General features: G+C 41.5%; 2 protein-coding genes across 2 annotated transcripts; one reads left to right on the forward strand and one right to left on the reverse strand.

Annotated features, from left to right (window-relative positions):
* Positions 1-7,175: 7,175 nt before the first annotated feature.
* Positions 7,176-9,121, reverse strand: LOC112644842 (40S ribosomal protein S26-like). Its single transcript, XM_025423564.3, has 2 exons — positions 8,767-9,121; positions 7,176-7,612 (listed from the first exon to the last, which is right to left on the reverse strand). The coding sequence occupies exons 1-2, from the start codon at positions 8,839-8,841 to the stop codon at positions 7,265-7,267; spliced, it is 423 nt and encodes a 140-aa protein (XP_025279349.1). The 5' UTR covers positions 8,842-9,121; the 3' UTR covers positions 7,176-7,264.
* On the forward strand, positions 9,011-17,379 carry LOC118352860 (ferritin heavy chain-like). The gene is made up of 3 exons (XM_035708677.2): positions 9,011-9,219; positions 15,153-15,293; positions 16,017-17,379. Exons 1-3 carry the CDS (start codon positions 9,032-9,034, stop codon positions 16,081-16,083), a joined length of 396 nt encoding a protein of 131 aa, XP_035564570.1. The 5' UTR covers positions 9,011-9,031; the 3' UTR covers positions 16,084-17,379.
* Positions 17,380-17,865: the final 486 nt, after the last annotated feature.

The raw sequence follows: 17,865 nt of genomic DNA on the forward strand, positions 1-17,865 counted from the left end.
GCTGAAAATAGTTTGAGTTTCTCTTTGGCAATGGACTTTAAAAATGTAAAGTTGACATTTTGTGGCCAATCTCTGGAACTGCAATAACAAAACCAAAATGATTTCATTTGGTTTGCAAATGCTGTATAAAAGAAAATTCTTTTGCAAGTTTCCAAGAAATCAAATAACAGAGCATGTATTAATTTTCCAAATTTATTGCGGTACAACTGATAAATGAAATTGTCTATATTAAAAATGTGCAATGTGATGATTTGATATATGTTGTAAAATATTGACCACAATCAAGTTAATTAATAATCCATCACTTCACACAATTATCTGTCATGTTTGTGTGATGAAAATACTTAAGAGAGTAAATCTTTCAACCAATTTCAAGTAGGTAATACAGTCTTAGAAGCAATAGTCATCATGCTGCCCATAACATCCCCAGAACATATACATCTTATAACTGAAAGTTTGTGCCTTTTGAACAATATCTACCCATTTCTTCTACCCTCAATGTTTGGCAGATATCCCCACTGAGGCCATCTGCTCTGGAGCTTTTCTTGATAGGGAGATTTTTTATTACCAATCCAATCTCCACAATCAGATTTTCCTATTTCCTCCTGATTCAGTCTTGAAAGATTGTATGTTTCTAGGAACTTATCCATTTGATCCAGGTTATCCAATTTAGCTGGTGTATGATTATTCATAGTAATTTTTCCCAATCCTTTTGTATTTCTGTGGTATCAGTTATAAAGTCTCATATTTTACTTCTTATTTTATTTATGTGAGTATTCCCTCTTTCTTGCTTAATTAGTCTGATAAAGATTTGTCAGTTTTTTTATCTTTTCAAAAAACTAGCTCTTTATCTTTCTGATCTGTCCTATTGTTTATCTGGTAGCTATTTAACTTATTTCTTCTCTAATCTTTTTGTTTCCTTTCTTCTGCTCATTTTGGACTTAGTTTGCTCTTCTTTTTCTAGTTCCTTGAGGTGTAAAACTAGGTCAATTTTTTTTTTTTTTTAGATCTCATTTTTTAAAATGTAGGTATTTAGGGGCTCCTGGCTGGCTGAGTTGGCGAAACATACAAGTCTTGACTTCAGGGTTGTAGATCTGAGCCCCCCATTGGGTGTAGAGATTACTTGAACATAAAATCTTTATTTAAAAAATAGAATATAGGCATTTATCACTACAAACATCATTCTTAGCACTGCTTTTGCTGCATTGCGTAATTTTTGGCATGTCATGTTGATGTTTTTCTGATTTTTTTTCCTTTTGATTTCTTCTCTGAGCATTGGTTATTCAGAAGTATATTGTTTGATTTGTGAATTCTTCAACTTTCTCCTGTCACTGATTTCTAGTTTCCTGTGATTGTCGTCAGAAAAGATGCTTGACATAATTTTAATGTTCTTAAATTTGTTAAGACTATTTTGTGACCTGACATATGATCTCTCCTGGAGAATGTTCCATCTGTGCTTGAGGAGAACATGTACTCTGCTGCTGTTGGATGCAATGTTCTGTGTACATAAGTTGGTCTAAAGTACGGCCAGGTACATCATGTCCTTATTGATTTTCTGTCTGGATGATCTATCAAATGTTGAAAGTGGGGTACTGAAGTCTCCTACTATTATTGCTATGTTCCCTTCATATCTGTTAATGTTTACTTTAGATAATTAGCTGCTTTTATATTGAGCGCATGAATATCTACTAATATATCTTTTTGGTGAATTGAGTGAGCCCTTTATCATCATATAATGACCTTTTTTGTTTCTCATTACACTTTTTGACTTAAAGTCCATTTTGTCTGGTATAAGTACAGCTACCCCTGCTTTCTTTGGTTGCCATTTGCATGCAATTGGCATCTTTTCCCATGTCTTTAGGTTCCATGTGTGTGTGTCCTTAAAGCTGAAATGAGTATCTTGTAGGCAGCATATAGTTAGATATGGGTTTTTTAAAATCCATTCAGCCACCTTATGTCTTTTGGTTAAAAAAATCTAATCCATTTACATTTAAAGCAATTCTGTTAAGTTAGAACTTCCTATTGCCATCTTTTAAATTATTTTTTCTGGTGTTTTATAATGCCTTTCTTCCTTTCTTGCTTTCTTCCTATGTGATGATTTTATATATGCTTTGATTTTCTTTCTATCTTTTGTGTATTTACCATAGCTTTTTGCTTTGTGGTTACCATGGGGCTTATGTAAAACATCTTATAATTATAACAGTATATTTAAGCTGATGAGGTTTAATTGCATGAAAACCCTCTACCCTTTATTTCTCCCCTCATTTTATATTTTTGATGTCATGACTTACATCTTTGATTTTGTGTCTTTGTTACTAAATTATTGTATTGAGGCTACAGTTATTTTTAATGCTTTTGTCTTCTAACTTTTACACTAGAGCTATAGGTGATTTACACACTACCAGGACAGTATTAGAATATTCTAAATTTGCCTACATCCTTACCAGTGAGTTTAATACTTTAATATGTTGTCATGTTATTAATCAGTGTCCTTTCTTTTCAGTTTGAAGAACTCAATTTAGCATTTCTTGTAAAGCACATGTAGTAGTGATGAGCTCCTTCAGTTTTGGCTTTCTGGGATAATCTTTACCTGTCCTTCATTTCTGAAGGACAGTGTTGCTCTGTAAAGTATTCTTGGTTGGTGATTTTCATCTTAGTATGTTGAATACATCCTCCCATTCTCTCCTGGCCTGCAAGGTTTCTGCTGAGAAATCTATCAATATCTTCATGGGGATTCTGTTGTATGAAATGAGTTTCTCTTGCTGCTTTCAAAATTTTCTCTTTGTCTTTGATTTTTGAATTTTATCATATTGTGTCTTGATGAAGTCCTTTTTGGGTTGAATCTGTATGGCACTTAAAATTTGATGTAGCTGGGTGTCTGTATCTCTGCCCAGAATTAGGAAATTTTGAGCCACTTTTTCTTTTTTTTTTTTTGAAGATGAAAAAGCTAGTATGTTTATTGATTGCTTTTTTAAAAAATTTATTTAAATTCCAGTCAGTTAACATATAATATTAGTTGCTATTTCCTTAAATAAGCCTCTGACTCTTTCTATTACTCCCCTTCTGGGATTCCCATAATACAAATATTATTTCTTTTAGTAAATCTCATAATTCATGCAGGCTTTATTCACTCTTTCTTTTTCATACTTTTTATCTTTTTTTTTCCTCCCTTGACTGGATAATTTCAAGTACCTCTCTTCAAGTTCAAAGATTCTTTCTTGTCCTTCATGAAGTTTGTTTCTGATGCTCTCTATTATATTTGTTAATTCATACATTGTATTCTTCAGCTCCAGAATTTGTTTGATTTTTACTTATGATTTCCATCTCTGTTGAATTTGTCATTTTGTTTACATATTGTTTTCTTGATTTCACTGAATTATATATTTGTATTTTCTTGCAGCTGGCTGAGCTTCCTTAAAATAATTGTTTTGAATTCTTTGTCAGACCATTTGCAGATCTTCATTTCTTTGAGGTCAGTTCTTTGATGGAGTTATGTTTCCCTTATTTTTTGTGTTCCTTGAGGTATTGCATTGCTCTCTTTGCATTTGAAGAGGCAGTCACCTCCTCCAGTCTAATTCCCATCATCATATGAGAGATATTTTCACCTGTCAATCTAAATAGGGACTCTGAGGCTTTCTCCAGTCTTTTCTATGAATACAAGAAGTTATTCCCACTTCTTGTTCCCTCTTGAAGGGGATTCTTAATTGTATGCAATGTATGTAATCTCTCAATTCTAGGAAGCCAGGCTGGGTGCTGATGACCTCTCATATGTTTCCTCTATGGCAGTGCCCTGAAATGCTCATTTGTGAACCTTTTCCTAATCCTAAAGAGTCAAGTGGGCTTTCTGCTCTTTGATCCCTAGCAAAGGCTTGCTCTCACCATCTTCGAGACTGTGTGCCTGGAGCCAACCATGGAGGTGGGGTATGAGGTTGTGAAGAAAGGAGTGTACAGAGTGTTGGGGGTGCCTGTGGGTTGCTTGGGGTGTCCATAGGTGTAGTACCTCTAGCAATTCGTGAGTAGGCTTCCTGATAGAGACCACAAATCAGTTAGTAGGAGACTTTGAAAAGTGGTTATTAGTGTCCTCTAATGAATTCCAGGACCTGGCTGCTGTGCTCTTAGGCTCTTAGGCTCTCCGACACCCTCAGGCTGAGATCATGTGGTATTCTGGGTGGGGCAAGAAAGCATTGGGCCTCCTGGGCAGCATCTTACATGGCTAGGGAAGCTGGGTGCTCACTCATTTGCTCTCCTTCATGGGAGGAATTGTGAGCCATAGGCTCTCTGGGCCCTGAGCCCTGCCACCTTGGGGGAGGAGGTGACACAGGCAAGGTAAAACTGTTCCTCTTACCTTTTATAATGCATCTGTTTTTGCATTTTCTTTTTCCTATAATGGTGTGCTGGAACTTCTCTGAAGGACTTCCAAAAAGGCATTGTCATCTATGGGCAATTACCAAAAATCAGTGTTCTATGAGGGATGATGATGATTAATCTGCCATCTCACTGATGTCACTCCAATTGTTTTCGTATTAAAATAAAAGTTAGGATGAAAAAAATCCCCAATTATTATCACATGTGACAAAGATTTGCTAAGAATGAAACAATTTAAGATTGTGATGAAAGGCTGAAAGTAACTGTAAAAATGGAGTATAAGAAACACGGACTGCTTTGAGGAGAAATTCATGGTCAAGTAGAAGTATGAAAAATTCAAGCTGGCGCTACAATCTATGGCAAATAAGAGTGCAGAATGTTACAACACCTCTGGGGGAGAATTTGGAAATTTCTGGAAAAAAATTGTATAGTCTTTTCTTTTAATCCAGCCACCTTATTTCTCAGAATTTTCCTTTTAGATACTGTGATGTTGTGATATAATAAGCAATGCATATTTTGGTCTCCATCCACAGTTCCTGGCACACAGCTCATAAAACTCTTATAATTTCCTAGGTGGTAAGAGCAATAGGAGTATCTTATAATATTTTTCTTTTGCCTCAGGCTCTTGAAACAGCTGTGGAGAAATAAAGGCGAAAGGGGTGTCTTTTGTTCACAATAAGCCCCTTCCAACCACACCTAAGTTCGTGTTAATGAGGTGGCTTTTGGAAAGCACCTAAAGATGGAGGACTGGTTGCCACGGGGAACCAACTCTGTGATGAGATGGCTGGAACTTTCAGACGTCCCAGGAGGGGGAGGGGCTGGAGAGGTTGACTTGATCTCCAAGTGTTAAGGATTCAGTCTATCATGCTTAAGTAATGAAGCCTTCATTAAAACAAAACAAAACAAAACAAAACAAAACCCTAACTGAAGGGGTTTGGAGAGCTGCTAAGCTGATGAACTTGGAGATGCTGAGAGGGTCATATGCTTGAAGCAGGCAGTAGCTCTATACCCCTTCCCCCATATCTTGCCCTATGCATCACTTCCTGGTTGGATCATTTTATAATAAACTGATAACCTAGTAAACCTGTTTTGAACTCTGTGAACCATTTTAACATTAACCTGAGGAGGTGGTTTGGGAAACCTCTGATTTCTAGCCAATCTGTCAGAACTATAAGTGGCAACATGAGCTTGTAATTGGCATCTGAAATAAGGGTGGTCCTGTGGAACTGAGCCCTTAGCTTTTGGAATCTGATGGTAATTCCAGGTAGATAGTGTCAGAATTGAAGTAAACTGCAGTTTGTTGTTTGCCAAGAATTGGAAAATTACTCAGTGTGGGAAAACCCCACACAACTGGTGTTAGAAGTGTTCTGAGAACAGAGTAGAGGAAAAACGGTAACATGTCTTCCTTTCAGATACCATAGCACAACTACAAATCAACTCATGCACAGAGCTATTCATTATGCCATGAATGGTAAGAGCTAATGATGGAAACAGTGTAAATGCCTAATTATCAGAAACAAGCGAAAAGTGAGCTGAGAACATCTTGCTATGCCAGAAAGCAAGAAAAGTGCATGAAAAATTGATGGGGACATGTATGAAGGACACAACTACTTGCTAAAAGGGACTTCCAATGATCATAGTTGAAATAATTTGAACAATGATGAAGGATGGAATGGGTTATAACACATTGACTAAAATAAGAATCTCCAAGTCCTTAGTGATATCTTTAACATGGGAAAAGGAAGTGTTTCTTTATAAAATAGTGCTTATTAATAAATGTAGAAGAAATGAAGGATTGCAACACTTAAATTTTCCTACCATTAAGGTAATTACTACTTTAGGCAGGATTTAACAGAGAATCCTAAAATCATCAAGGGAAGAGTTGTCAGGCACAGAACCTCAAAGCATCACTGTGCAGGTCATTTTTTAATTACAAAGAGGGAAAGGATCCCCCTTGAGGAATCGATCAAAGGTAGCATCATCCAACCACTGGGAAGCCAGTGATGTAAAAGGAAGACACCACCCCAAGTGGCTTTCTTGTTAAAGATGCTCAACATTGGGATACCTGGGCAGTTCAGTGGTTGAGCATCTGCCTTTGGCTCAGGTCATGATCCTGCAGTCCTGGAATCGAGACCTGCATCAGCCTCCCCAGAGAGAGCCTGCTTCTCCCTCTGCTTATGTCTCTGCCTCTTTCTCTCTGTGTCTCTCATGAATAAATAAATAAAATCTTTTTTTAAAAGATTCCCAACATTAATCTAATCAATGGGAACAATTTACAAATCCAGATAGTGGGGCATTCTACAGGACACCAGGCTAGACTCCTCAAAATTGCCAAGGTTATATAGAGCAACTAAAAGTAGAAGGACCATTCTAGACTGCAGGAGACTAGAGAGACATGGTAGCCAATAAAATGCATGATCTTTGAGAGCATCCTGAATTTAAAAAAAAAAATCATTTTTGTAACAATTAGGGAAATTTTACTACTAAATTTATTTTCAAATTAAATATTGACTTGGGGGTTGATAAAGGTATTGTGGTCAATAAGCAAGTATTCTTGTTCTTGGGAGATGCATGTTGAAGTAGGTAATAGCTGTAGCTTATTTTCAAATGGTTTAGCAAAAAGTGTGTGTGACAAAGACAGAGACAGAGAGAGAAGGAGAGACAGAATGAGAGAAAGAGACAAAGCAACGTAGCAAAATATTTTTTTTTGGAGCGACGTAGCAAAATATTAATAATTGATGAATTTGGAAAGGAGATTAATGGGTATTCATGATACCATTATTTCAATTTTTTTTATAAGTTTGAGATGTTTTATTTTGTTTTATTTTTTTAAGTATAATCACCATTTATTTTTTTTTCTGGAGAACACTTTTTCTTCAGTCATTAAGGACTTAGCTCCTTACATGGGCTTCGGTGGAAGTCGTGGGGCAGCACCCGCGGGTCTAAGTTGGGGTGGGGGTGTTCGGTCCTTCCGTGCTTCGCGAGAGCAATTCCTGACTACCTTGCTGCGAATGGCACAACTCATGCAATAATGGAGCTTCACATACAGCTTGGGAAGCACGTAGGCGTCAAAGACACTCGCTTGGGAAATGTCCCTGCTAGTGGCGGCCTCCACGATGTTCCCAATAACGAACTTCTTAATGGCCTTGTCCTTGGGCACACAACGGGCGCAGCTGGTGCAGCAGATGGGCTGCATCTGGCCGAGGCCTTTTTTGGCACAACCATTATTCCATCTTTTCTTGGTCATCTTGGGCATGGGACCGAAAGGAGAGTTTGAGATGTTTAAAAGAAATTGGGGGAAACCCTGGGGCACCCAGAAGCACAGGTCTGGCTCGGTTGGTGAAGTGTCTGCCTTCAGCTCAGGTCATGATCCTGGGTTCCTGGGATTGAGCCCTGTGTTGAGCTCCCTACTCATCAGAGAGTCTGCTTCTCCCTCTCCCTCTCCCTCTCCCTCTCCCTCTCCCTCTCCTTCTCCCTCTCCCCCTGCTCATGCTCTCTCTCTCTCTGTCTCTCACTTCCTCTCTCAGATAACTAAGTACAATCTTAAAAAAAAAAAAAAAAAAGAAAGAAAGGGGGAAATCCAGCTGGTGACTACACAGCTCCACTCAGCATATTTATTCTGTGGAATGTGGTTGGATGTGTGTGAATTACATGATCTTTATCACTTAGGGTACACCAAAATATCACTGGTAGGAGGATGTTAGTAAGAATGAGATGCTATTAAGGGAGCTTGAGGCTCTCAGACAGGGCCTTGCACAGAGTATGTTCTACGTTCTCTTTTTTTAATAAATTAATGAAGTCTACATTTTCACATCCACTTGGGTAAAAAAACTGAAAGACTCCTAACTGCAACCGCCTTCTCCACGTGTAGATGCCAAACATGGAGCCTACAGTGGAAGAGATGTTAACATCTTTCAGAAGAACTCATTCAGCCCATGGCCACTGTGGCCACATTGCCCAAAGCTCATGGAGCACTAATCTGGCTGTGACCCAAACTTTGATCCATAGTTGACCCTTAAATAACATGGGCCATTAGGGTGCCTACCTTTCATGCAGTCAAAAATCCACATATAACTTTTGACTCCCCTAAAACTTAATTACTAATAATCTGTTGCTGACTGGAAACCTTACCGATAACACAAACAGTTGGTTAACACATACTTTGTATGTTATGTGTATTATATACTGTAATCTTAAGATAGCTGGAGAAAAGAAAACGTTAATGATAAAATCATAAGGAATACATTCGCAGTACTGTACTGGAAAAAATCTGCATATAGACAGTGCACCCAGAGGTCCTGCGGATCTGCCTCTTACTTCAACAGTGTTTGGATAGAAACAACCCAGCGATGCCCCTTCTCCAGCCTCTGACCACCCTCCAACATCTTTTCCAATTGAAACCTTTGGAATCATCTTCTCAGCCATCCTCTGCTTCCAGGACCACCTGGTCAACATGCACCTCTGGGCCTCCTTCATCTCCTTCTAGGGTTCTATTTTGACCTCAGTGATGTGGCTCTGGAGCATATGGGCCATTTCTTTCTCCAGTTGGCCAGGGAAAAGCTCAGGTCAGCGTTTCTTGATGATGCAAAACCAGCATGGTGGTGATGCCCTCTTCTAGAATGTGCAGAAGTGGTTCCAAGACGAATTGAGTAAAACCCTGGATGTCATGGAAACCACTAAGGTCCTGGAGAAGACTGAACCAAGCCCTGTTGTATCTGCATACTCTGGGGCCTGCCACGAGGACTCCCATGTCTGTGACTTCCTGGAGACCCACTTCCTAGATAAGGAGGTGGAATTCATCAAGAACATGGGCGACCACCTGACTCAGCTCCACAGGCTGGCGGTTCCCAGTGGGCAAGTATCTCTTAGGCCCACCCTTGAGCATGACTGGAGCTGCTAGAGCCCAGCGGCCCATGAAGAACCCTTCTGGTGTCCCTCTGGTGTCAAGGCTTTTGCCTGAACCTCTTCTTATCCATAGCCACTAGGCAGCTTTTTAACCATGCTGGAGCCTTCTCCCAAGCTGTGGCCCAAATGGAAACAAAAATCTTTTTACAGTAAAACAAACAAACAAAAAAAAAAAACAAAAAAACCCAAAACCCACATATAAGTGAACCTGTGCAGTTCAAACCCCTGTTCTTCAAGGGTCAACTATACTTTTTTTTTTAACTCTACTTATTTCTAATGGGCCACTTGCATATGGGTGGAGAAATCAAGGAATGATCTCAAAATTCACCTTATGAAACCATTAAGTTATTAAATCCTGATGATGATGGAATGTTTGGCATAGAGAATAACAATTTTCATAGGTGATGTTCTCATCAAAATTGAGGGCTGAAATTCCAGAGGATTCCAGGTAAAGCCCACAGGATGACCCACGGGGGATGTCATTTCCATCAGCATGTTGCCAGCACCTCCCACCAAAGCATAGTTATTTAGACTAATAAACCAATAAGCATGTTCTAATGAAAACTCTCCCAAAGACAGAAAGAGATCATGAAGGTGAAGAAAGCCCTCGAGCTTCTAACTATGCAAAATTATACCTAATCATTTACTGAGGACTTCATAAAATTCATGCCTAAGCATTTTGTTTATTATTCTTAACTGTACGTTACCTGGAATAAATTTTATTAGCCGGTCTTTTCTCGTCTTGCTTATCACATTAAGTAGCCAGGGTGCAGGTGTTTAATGGCTTGTTCATGACATTCTGCTGTTTACCAGGAGCACTTAATGTCTGAAGGGTCTTTTTAAGGCTGTTTATGCTTTTGCCCCACATGTGTCAACACCCGCGATCACTGTCCCCACTGTGCTGCGTGTGTTCACCTGTCCCCCTCTGTCAAGCCCGGTTATCAGCTCTCCTGAAGATTCGAGGGCCCTTGTGGCAGGACAGCAGTTAGGCCTCAGCAAGAAGTCGCAGCTGACCCCCTAATAAAGCCAGAAGAGAAAAACCACAGGGAGTAAATCCCAAGAACTTGCCCCCACTGTCATCTGAACATCCCAGCGCTCCCTCTGGGGTTGGCCCAATCCCAGCTCCACAGCCACCATCCCGATAAGCCGGGTTTCCATTATCCACCACTGTATCCAGGGACTTCCAGATCAATGCCATTGATTTGTTCTTGATTCTGCAATCTGGGCAGGGCTAGCTGGGAACAGCTTTTCTCTCCTCTGCGTTACATGAAGGACAGCCTGAATAGAGTCTGGAAGATCTGCTCCCAGGATGGCCTGTTGGGGCTGGCTGTGGATCTCAGTCCTGCTCTGGCAGCCTTCCATTGTGGCGAGGGTGGGCTTTCCACAGCGCAGTGGTCTTGGGGTGTGAGACTGCAGACTTCCCTCAGAGCCCTAAGTGCAAGCTGCCAGGACTTCCTAAGGATCAGGCCTAGCAGAGCGTCACTACAGTCACTTGGTTAGGGTGAGTCACAAGGGCACTAAATTGCCGGGGAAGGAAAGACGTAATGGTGTAAATACCAGGAGATATGATGGTTTCAGATGACCACACCATTTGGATCACCAAGAAAAGGTTAAATTCAGGCCCATGGGCTATCTGAAAAGGCAGGTAAATGTGTATGATAATTGCAGGTTTCTTTCATCCAAAATGCTTGCATTTTAAAATAAAATTTATTTTATCTAATACATTTATATTTATGATAAATATATACTTATTTATATAATATGATAATCATTTCTTGTGGATTCTGGATATGAGATATTGCTGTACACACTTCACCCTATATGTGCCAGTCTCGGGTTTGTAACTGTTGGGTTGGTTGGTGAATGAGCACAAGATTTGATGGAGAGGACCTCCAGGGAGGCCCACCCGGGCCCAGGGCCAGACAAAGCCTTGGTAGACAGGTGACAAGGCTATGAGACCACCTCTTGGAAAGAAGGAGGCCTCGGCGCTTACTTCTTGTGCACAGCTCACTGATGCAGGCATTGTTGGGAAAAACCAAAAAGACCAAATTGAGGGCTGCAAAGGAATAAAAGAAGGAGTTCAAGTGGGCAGCTGATTCTTGCTCTGTATTCTTCCATGGAAAAAAGAAAGTTATGGATCTTCCCAAGTCAAAGAGCTATATTCCTTTTCTTTGAAGGAAGGGTTTGAGGCTCATGAAAGAAGGTTGATAAGAATTATTGAGTAAGGGTACAGAAAGGAAAGATCTGGGTATATTACTGGCTTATGTACCAGAAGGGGATGCTCCCACCCCTCGCTGAATGACAGGCTAAGAAATAAGATAGCTGTGTATTTCGCCTGTAAGTATCTCAGGCCTCTGAACACCACAGGAGGGAATTTGTACCCTGGTTTCCTTTCCAAATTTTGGGGGCCTTTTTTCCCCACAGGATTATCAGTGAACGTTACATTATGGTGCCATATTTTTGTCTCTTTCTTGCTCCACTAATTCAGTAGGCCAAACAGGGTAAACAGAGCCTGGCAGAGATTTCATATTGCTTCCAGGTTTGAAATCCTGCCTAAGGGACAGAGTATTATTGTATATATGCTAAAATGTTAGGCTAGCCAGGATGGTTCCCTTGCTTACAGGGAGAGTGAGCTAGAACAGTGGAATGTCTGAAACACAGACTCTCACTGGGAAGTCCATGCTAGGGAGCACCTCCGGGGGACCCGCTCAGGAGTGTGCAATGAATTAATCAGTGATGAATACAAAGAAGCAAATCATGGGGGAAAAACATGGGAATGAATTAATTTTCGTTGATGTGGGGATGCAGGGAGAAAGCATCATTAGGTTAGGCATATCTTCCTCAGCGGGGGTGGGTCCCTTGGCTCTCCCTTTCCTGATGTAGCCACCAGTCTCCTGTGTCCCAGCATCAGTAAAGAGAGAAGCTTTCAAAAGAACTGGCTCTGCTTCTCCAGCTAAACCTCGACTGATACGTCTTCAAAAATAAAAATGACATTTTAGAGAGAAATATTCATCTTTGGCAGAACTGCATTTTAAGAAGAACTCAAGAAGTTCTCATCCAACCTGAAGAGAAATGGCACCTTCTAGAATCTAAAGATTATTTCCTCCAGAAAACACAGCAGAGGGAATACTTCCAGAAGGGGGGATGACTTCATTTTATGAGGTCAAATACCCTTGACACAAAACTAAACAAAGACATTGCAAGAAAATTATTGACATCAACATCCCTCATGAGCAAAGACATAAAAGTCCTTGGCAAGAATATTAGCAAACCAAACCCAGATATTTATAAACAGGATGACACATCTTGACTAAATTGGAGTTCTCTCAGAAACTTAAGGTAGGTTTAATATTTTAAAAATTAATCCATATATTCACACCAACAGGGCAAAAGGGCTCCCCTTTCTCCACGTTCTCACCAACACCTGTTGTCTCCTGTGTTGTTGATTTTAGCCATTCTGACAGGTGGGAGGTGGGGGTCTCATTGTAGTTTTGATCTGTATTTCCCTGATGATGAGTGATGTTGAGCATCTTTTCATGTGCCTATTGGCCATCTGGATGTCTTCTTTGGGAAAAATTTCTCTCCGTGTCTTCTGCACATTTTTTTTAAAAAGTTTTATTTGTTTATTCATGAAAGACACAGACAGAGAGGCAGAGACATAGGCAGAGGGAGAAGCAGTCTCCCTGCAGGGAGCTCGAAGCAAGACTCGATCCCAGGACCCCAGGATCATGCTCTGAGCTGAATGCAGACTCTAAACCGGTGAACCACCCAGGCGTCCCTCTCCTGCACATGTCTCAAGTGGATTATTTTCTGGGAGGTGTTGAGTGTGATAAGTTCTTTATAGATTTTGGATGCTAAACCTTTACCACATATGTCATTTGCAACTATATTCTCCCGTTCCATAGATTGCCTTTTAGTTTTGTTGATTGTTTCTCTCATTGTGCAGAAGCTTTTTATCTTGAGGAAGTCTACCCTACAACCCAGCAATTGCAGTAGTAGGTACTTATCCAAAAGATACAAAAATACAAATTCGAAGGAGCATATGCACCCCAATGTGTATAGCAGCATTATCAATAATAGTCAAACTATGGGAAAAGCCCAAATGTCCATTAACTGCTGACCGGATAAAGAAGATGTGGTATATACACACAATGGAATATTACTCAGCCAAGAATAAAATCTTGCCATTTGCAACAACACAGACAGCACTAGATGGTATTATGCTAAGTGAAATAAGTCAAGCAGAGAAAGACAAATACTATATGATTGCACTCATATGTGGAATTTAAGAAACAAAACAAATGACATAGGGGAAGGAAAAAAAAGAGAGAGAGAAACAGACTGTACTCTCTTAACTCTAGGAAACAAACAGGGTTGCTAGAGGTGAGGGGGGTGGGGAGATGGGGTAACTGGGTGATGGGCATTAAGGAGGGCATGTGGTGTAATGAGCACTGGGTATTTTATGTAAGTGTTGAATCACTAAATTCTACTTCTGAAACCAATTTTACCACAGATGTTAACAAACCAGAATTTAAATAAAAACTTGAAAAAAATCAATCTATAATTTACCACATTAACAGGAAAAAGGCAAAAAAATATAATCATCTCAGTAGCTGCAGAAAAGCATTTGATAAAATTTGATGGTCTTTCATGGTAAAAACTCTCAGCAAACAGGGAATCTATTGTACTTCAGCTGTAGAAGGAGGGAAACCAAACCTATACTATACCAGACACAATGTTCCCAGGATGTGCGATTTACTGAAGAGATAGGGGAGTAGGAGGGAGGATTGAAAGTCCCATAGCCTATGACCCATGGACATCTGAGCTTCCCAGCAATCTTGAGGCAAACCATTGCTTTCATGTGTAAGTTCACAGGCCTGCAAACTTAAAGAGGGATTTCCAATCCCCAAAATATGCTCAGCTAACGTTTGCAAAAGTCATGACTGTTCAATGTGATAAGAATGACTAGAGATTAGAAACTGGAACCTTTGAAGATGACATAGCGGTGTGATTGAACTCAGGGAAGAGGTTGAGAAGTGTCATGATAAGACTTTCCACTGTGGGAGAAGAGAACAAAGTGGATGTTATGAAGATAAATGGGCTGACATGGCACCAGAGGCTGTGATAGTGTTTCTCCAAATGGTAAGACTCACCTGGGCCTTCTTTCGACAACCACACACCCAGGTCCCACTGTGCAGATTCGCATTTTGAGGCGGGATGGTGGTTCCTTTTGAATTGTTCTTATCAAGTATATCTGAGAAACACTGAAGTTAAGATATTAAAAAAAAAAAAAAAAACTTAAAGTTGCAAGGGCCCTGAAAAGGCTGTAAAATACATAGGTATGGTTACTTGTTTTATCATGAAGTACACAGTTGGTCTTTGATTTTGATAAATACTCTTTATTAAGGACATTTCCATTCATAGTGTATTAAAATGTTCCTTAAAAAAAGTCATGGTGTCGAATTTTGCAAAATGTCTCTTGATTTCCATAGATATGTCATATTTTTTTTAAAAATTGTGATAAACTTATAAAATAAATCATATTTGTAGAAATTACCAAGGTCAGGGGGCCTGGGTGGCTCAGTTGGTTAAGCGTCTGCCTTCGGCTCAGATCATGATCCCAGGGTCCTGGGATGGAGCCCTACGTTGGGCTCTCTGCTCAGCGGGGAGTCTGCTTCTCCCTCTACCCCTTCCCCTAGCTCGTACTCTCTCTCTGAAATAAAATATGAAAAAAAAACTTACCTAGAATAAAGTTGCTTGATTATGGTTTGTTATATTTCAATAAATGTGTTGGATTTAATAATATATGCTTAGGACCTTTGCACCACTGGCCATAAAGTTGGATCATCTAATGGTTAATTTTCTGCATTTATCTTTCTTAGGTTCTGGAATCCGAGTTATGAAGGCCACAGTGAAAAAAGAAACTCCTCACCCGTATCTATGTGCAAACATAAGAAAAACATGCATAGTAGTCTGTGCCTTGAGGTTTCACCAGAACGTGTGCTTCGACTGTGTGGGAGCAGGTGTGTGACTCGGCCACACCCCGATCTGACACGGTTCTTCTCTGGGTGCGGACACTGTGATGGCTGAATGGCCAGGGAAGGGCAGTGGCTTGGCCAGCAGCTCTATCTGACCACCGACGAGCCCTGAAGTAATATTTCTACCCATGGACTTCAGGAGTTAAAAGATTGCATCTACCAACTCGATCACTTTCATTAGAGAAAAACAAATAAATTCTTCCCTTTTATTAATCATAGTTGAGTACACAAAAATTGGTAGCAGCGAAAATGATAACTCACAGCAGTAAACCAAGATAAAAATAGCATGAAGCTGGCTAGATCCCAGGCTCATGAAAAGAAACAGGCCATTTCAGTTAGCCTCCGTGGCCTTATTATTTGTAAATGTTTGGTTTCTATTAAGCTGTAGGAAGTATTGAAAATAACTCACACAAGTGCTCAAATTGCCATTGTGGCACTTTAAAAGGTCACAAGACCCCATCTCAGGGAAATTTTGCAATCCCATTCCTTTATAAACATAAGCCAAGTGTAAAAAGGGCAGATCAGCTTCTCAGGAGAGCCTCCCCCGGTTCTAGCAGGACGGGAGCTGCTTGGGACACAGTGGCTACTTGAAGTGACGTTTCCACATGCTCAGTGTGGCAGGTGTGTGATGGGGTCCCCCCAGCCCCCGAGGCCCCATGATCACACCGTTGTCACCTGGTCACACCGTGGTCTCCGTCTTTTCCACAGACTCTGTGAGCCAACCATACCCCTGGTGACAGAGATGACCCATAGGAGCGAAGATGTTTCTGTTTAGGGACTTACAGACGTTTGGATTTGAAACTGGGAGGAGTCTGAGGGAAGACTGTACATCGTTATTCCCTCCACTTCCGCAGCTAAACTTTTCCGAGCACCAGCGAGCCGCCCGATTACTTAGCTGGGAGAACTTACCTGCTTTGTTTAGCATGAGATTTCCAAAGACGGGAAATAAAAGTTTATATGAATCTTTTTACAACCATGGTTTTGGAGAAAAACTGTAACCTCCAGGGTGATGGCCCATCTTGCAGTGAATAGTCCATCGGAGGGCAAGCCATCAGCTCCTGTGTTGCCAGGCACTGCCACGGAGGCTTAGCTCCGAAAGGGAGCATTCTGGTAGGAGTGACCTTGAATGTGACCTCTCCTGGGCAGGCCGCGTGGACGCTCTGGCCTTCCTCGCTGAACACCCCATGGGGATGGCATGTCTATGGGGGATGGAGTCCCTGATGGAACCTGCGGGAATCCGTAAGACTCCAGGAAGAAGATGCACTCTTGCCTTTGGGCTCTGACAATAACCGTTGAGCGCAAGGTGGGAGGAGGAGGTGGCTCTCCCACAACCGCGCAAATCCACCCGCCGAGGGGGTCAGGCTCCCCGGGATGAACTTGCAAAGGACAGAGGAATCGACGGGTTTTTAAAGGGAGCCATCCTTTATCCCACACTGAGGGGCACATTCAGATGGTTTTTCCACTGAGTTTGCCCAGGATGATGGGATGAGAAGCCAGCAAGCTGAGCTGGCACAGCCGTCTTGCGAGGGGCGATTGGCAGCCTGGCCTGGGAGCTGTGTGACCTGGTTTCTCTCTTCCCCTTTCAACTTCCTTTTCAATGTTTCTGCTTCTTCACCTCAGAGCTGGATGTGCCTCCCCCACCTTGCCTCCAGGGATGACGTGGTCAGTGTTAAGGTAACTCACCCGCCCTACAGATTGAGGGTGTCTATGCCAGAGGGCCAAGCACTACCAAGGGAGGACACTGAGCAGGGTGGACAACAGGGGGGCTTGGCCAGCTCATCCATGAGAAGAGAATGAGGAAATGTGGAAACACCTCCATCTTCCAGTGCTGTAAGGAGATGGGGAACAGTAAGTGGGGGGCCAGGGAGGAGCACGAGCACCAGGTCTTCGTGGGCTGGAGAGTGAGACTGAGCATCCTCTCTGGTGATCTCTCCAGGCTACCATCCCTCAGACTTTAGTGGGATGTTCTGAGGCTCTTGCTCCGAGGTGGATTTTGAATCAGGAAGTCTGAGGCGGGACCTGAGACTCTGCATTTCTGACAGCCCCTCCTCCACCAGGTGTGCCAAAGCTACTGGTCCAGGGCCACTCTTAGAAAACAGTAACCCGAAGCCTGCACAGGGCCCCAGCCAACACGATCCCACTGGCAGAGCCCAAGGGGAGGCAGGAGCATGGGCCAGAAAATCTGCAGAGTTAAGAAAGTTCCATCAAAGGGACCACGTGGATTGGCCTCTCGCCCTGGAGACAAATCTCAGCAACAAATTCTCCAGGAGGACTTTCTCATGGATCCCTCTGGTTCAGACTTTACCCATCTCAAAGGACCAGAGTCAAATCACTCATCTCTTCAGGGTATTTGTTTTCTGTTTCATTAGTGTGTGTCCTTGCCTTTATTCCCTTTCTTCATCTTTCTTTGGGTTTATTTTTATGTTATCTTCCTAATTTCCTTTTCTCTTCTTTCATAATATAGTATTGGGGGGGAGGGAGAAATTAGGAGCCCCTCCCCTCCCCGTGCAGTTGGATATCTGCATATAACTTCTGATTCCCCAAACCTGACCAGTAA

Source organism: Canis lupus, chromosome 1 (genome assembly GCF_003254725.2).
Source record: "Canis lupus dingo isolate Sandy chromosome 1, ASM325472v2, whole genome shotgun sequence".
Classification (NCBI taxonomy): domain Eukaryota; kingdom Metazoa; phylum Chordata; class Mammalia; order Carnivora; family Canidae; genus Canis; species Canis lupus.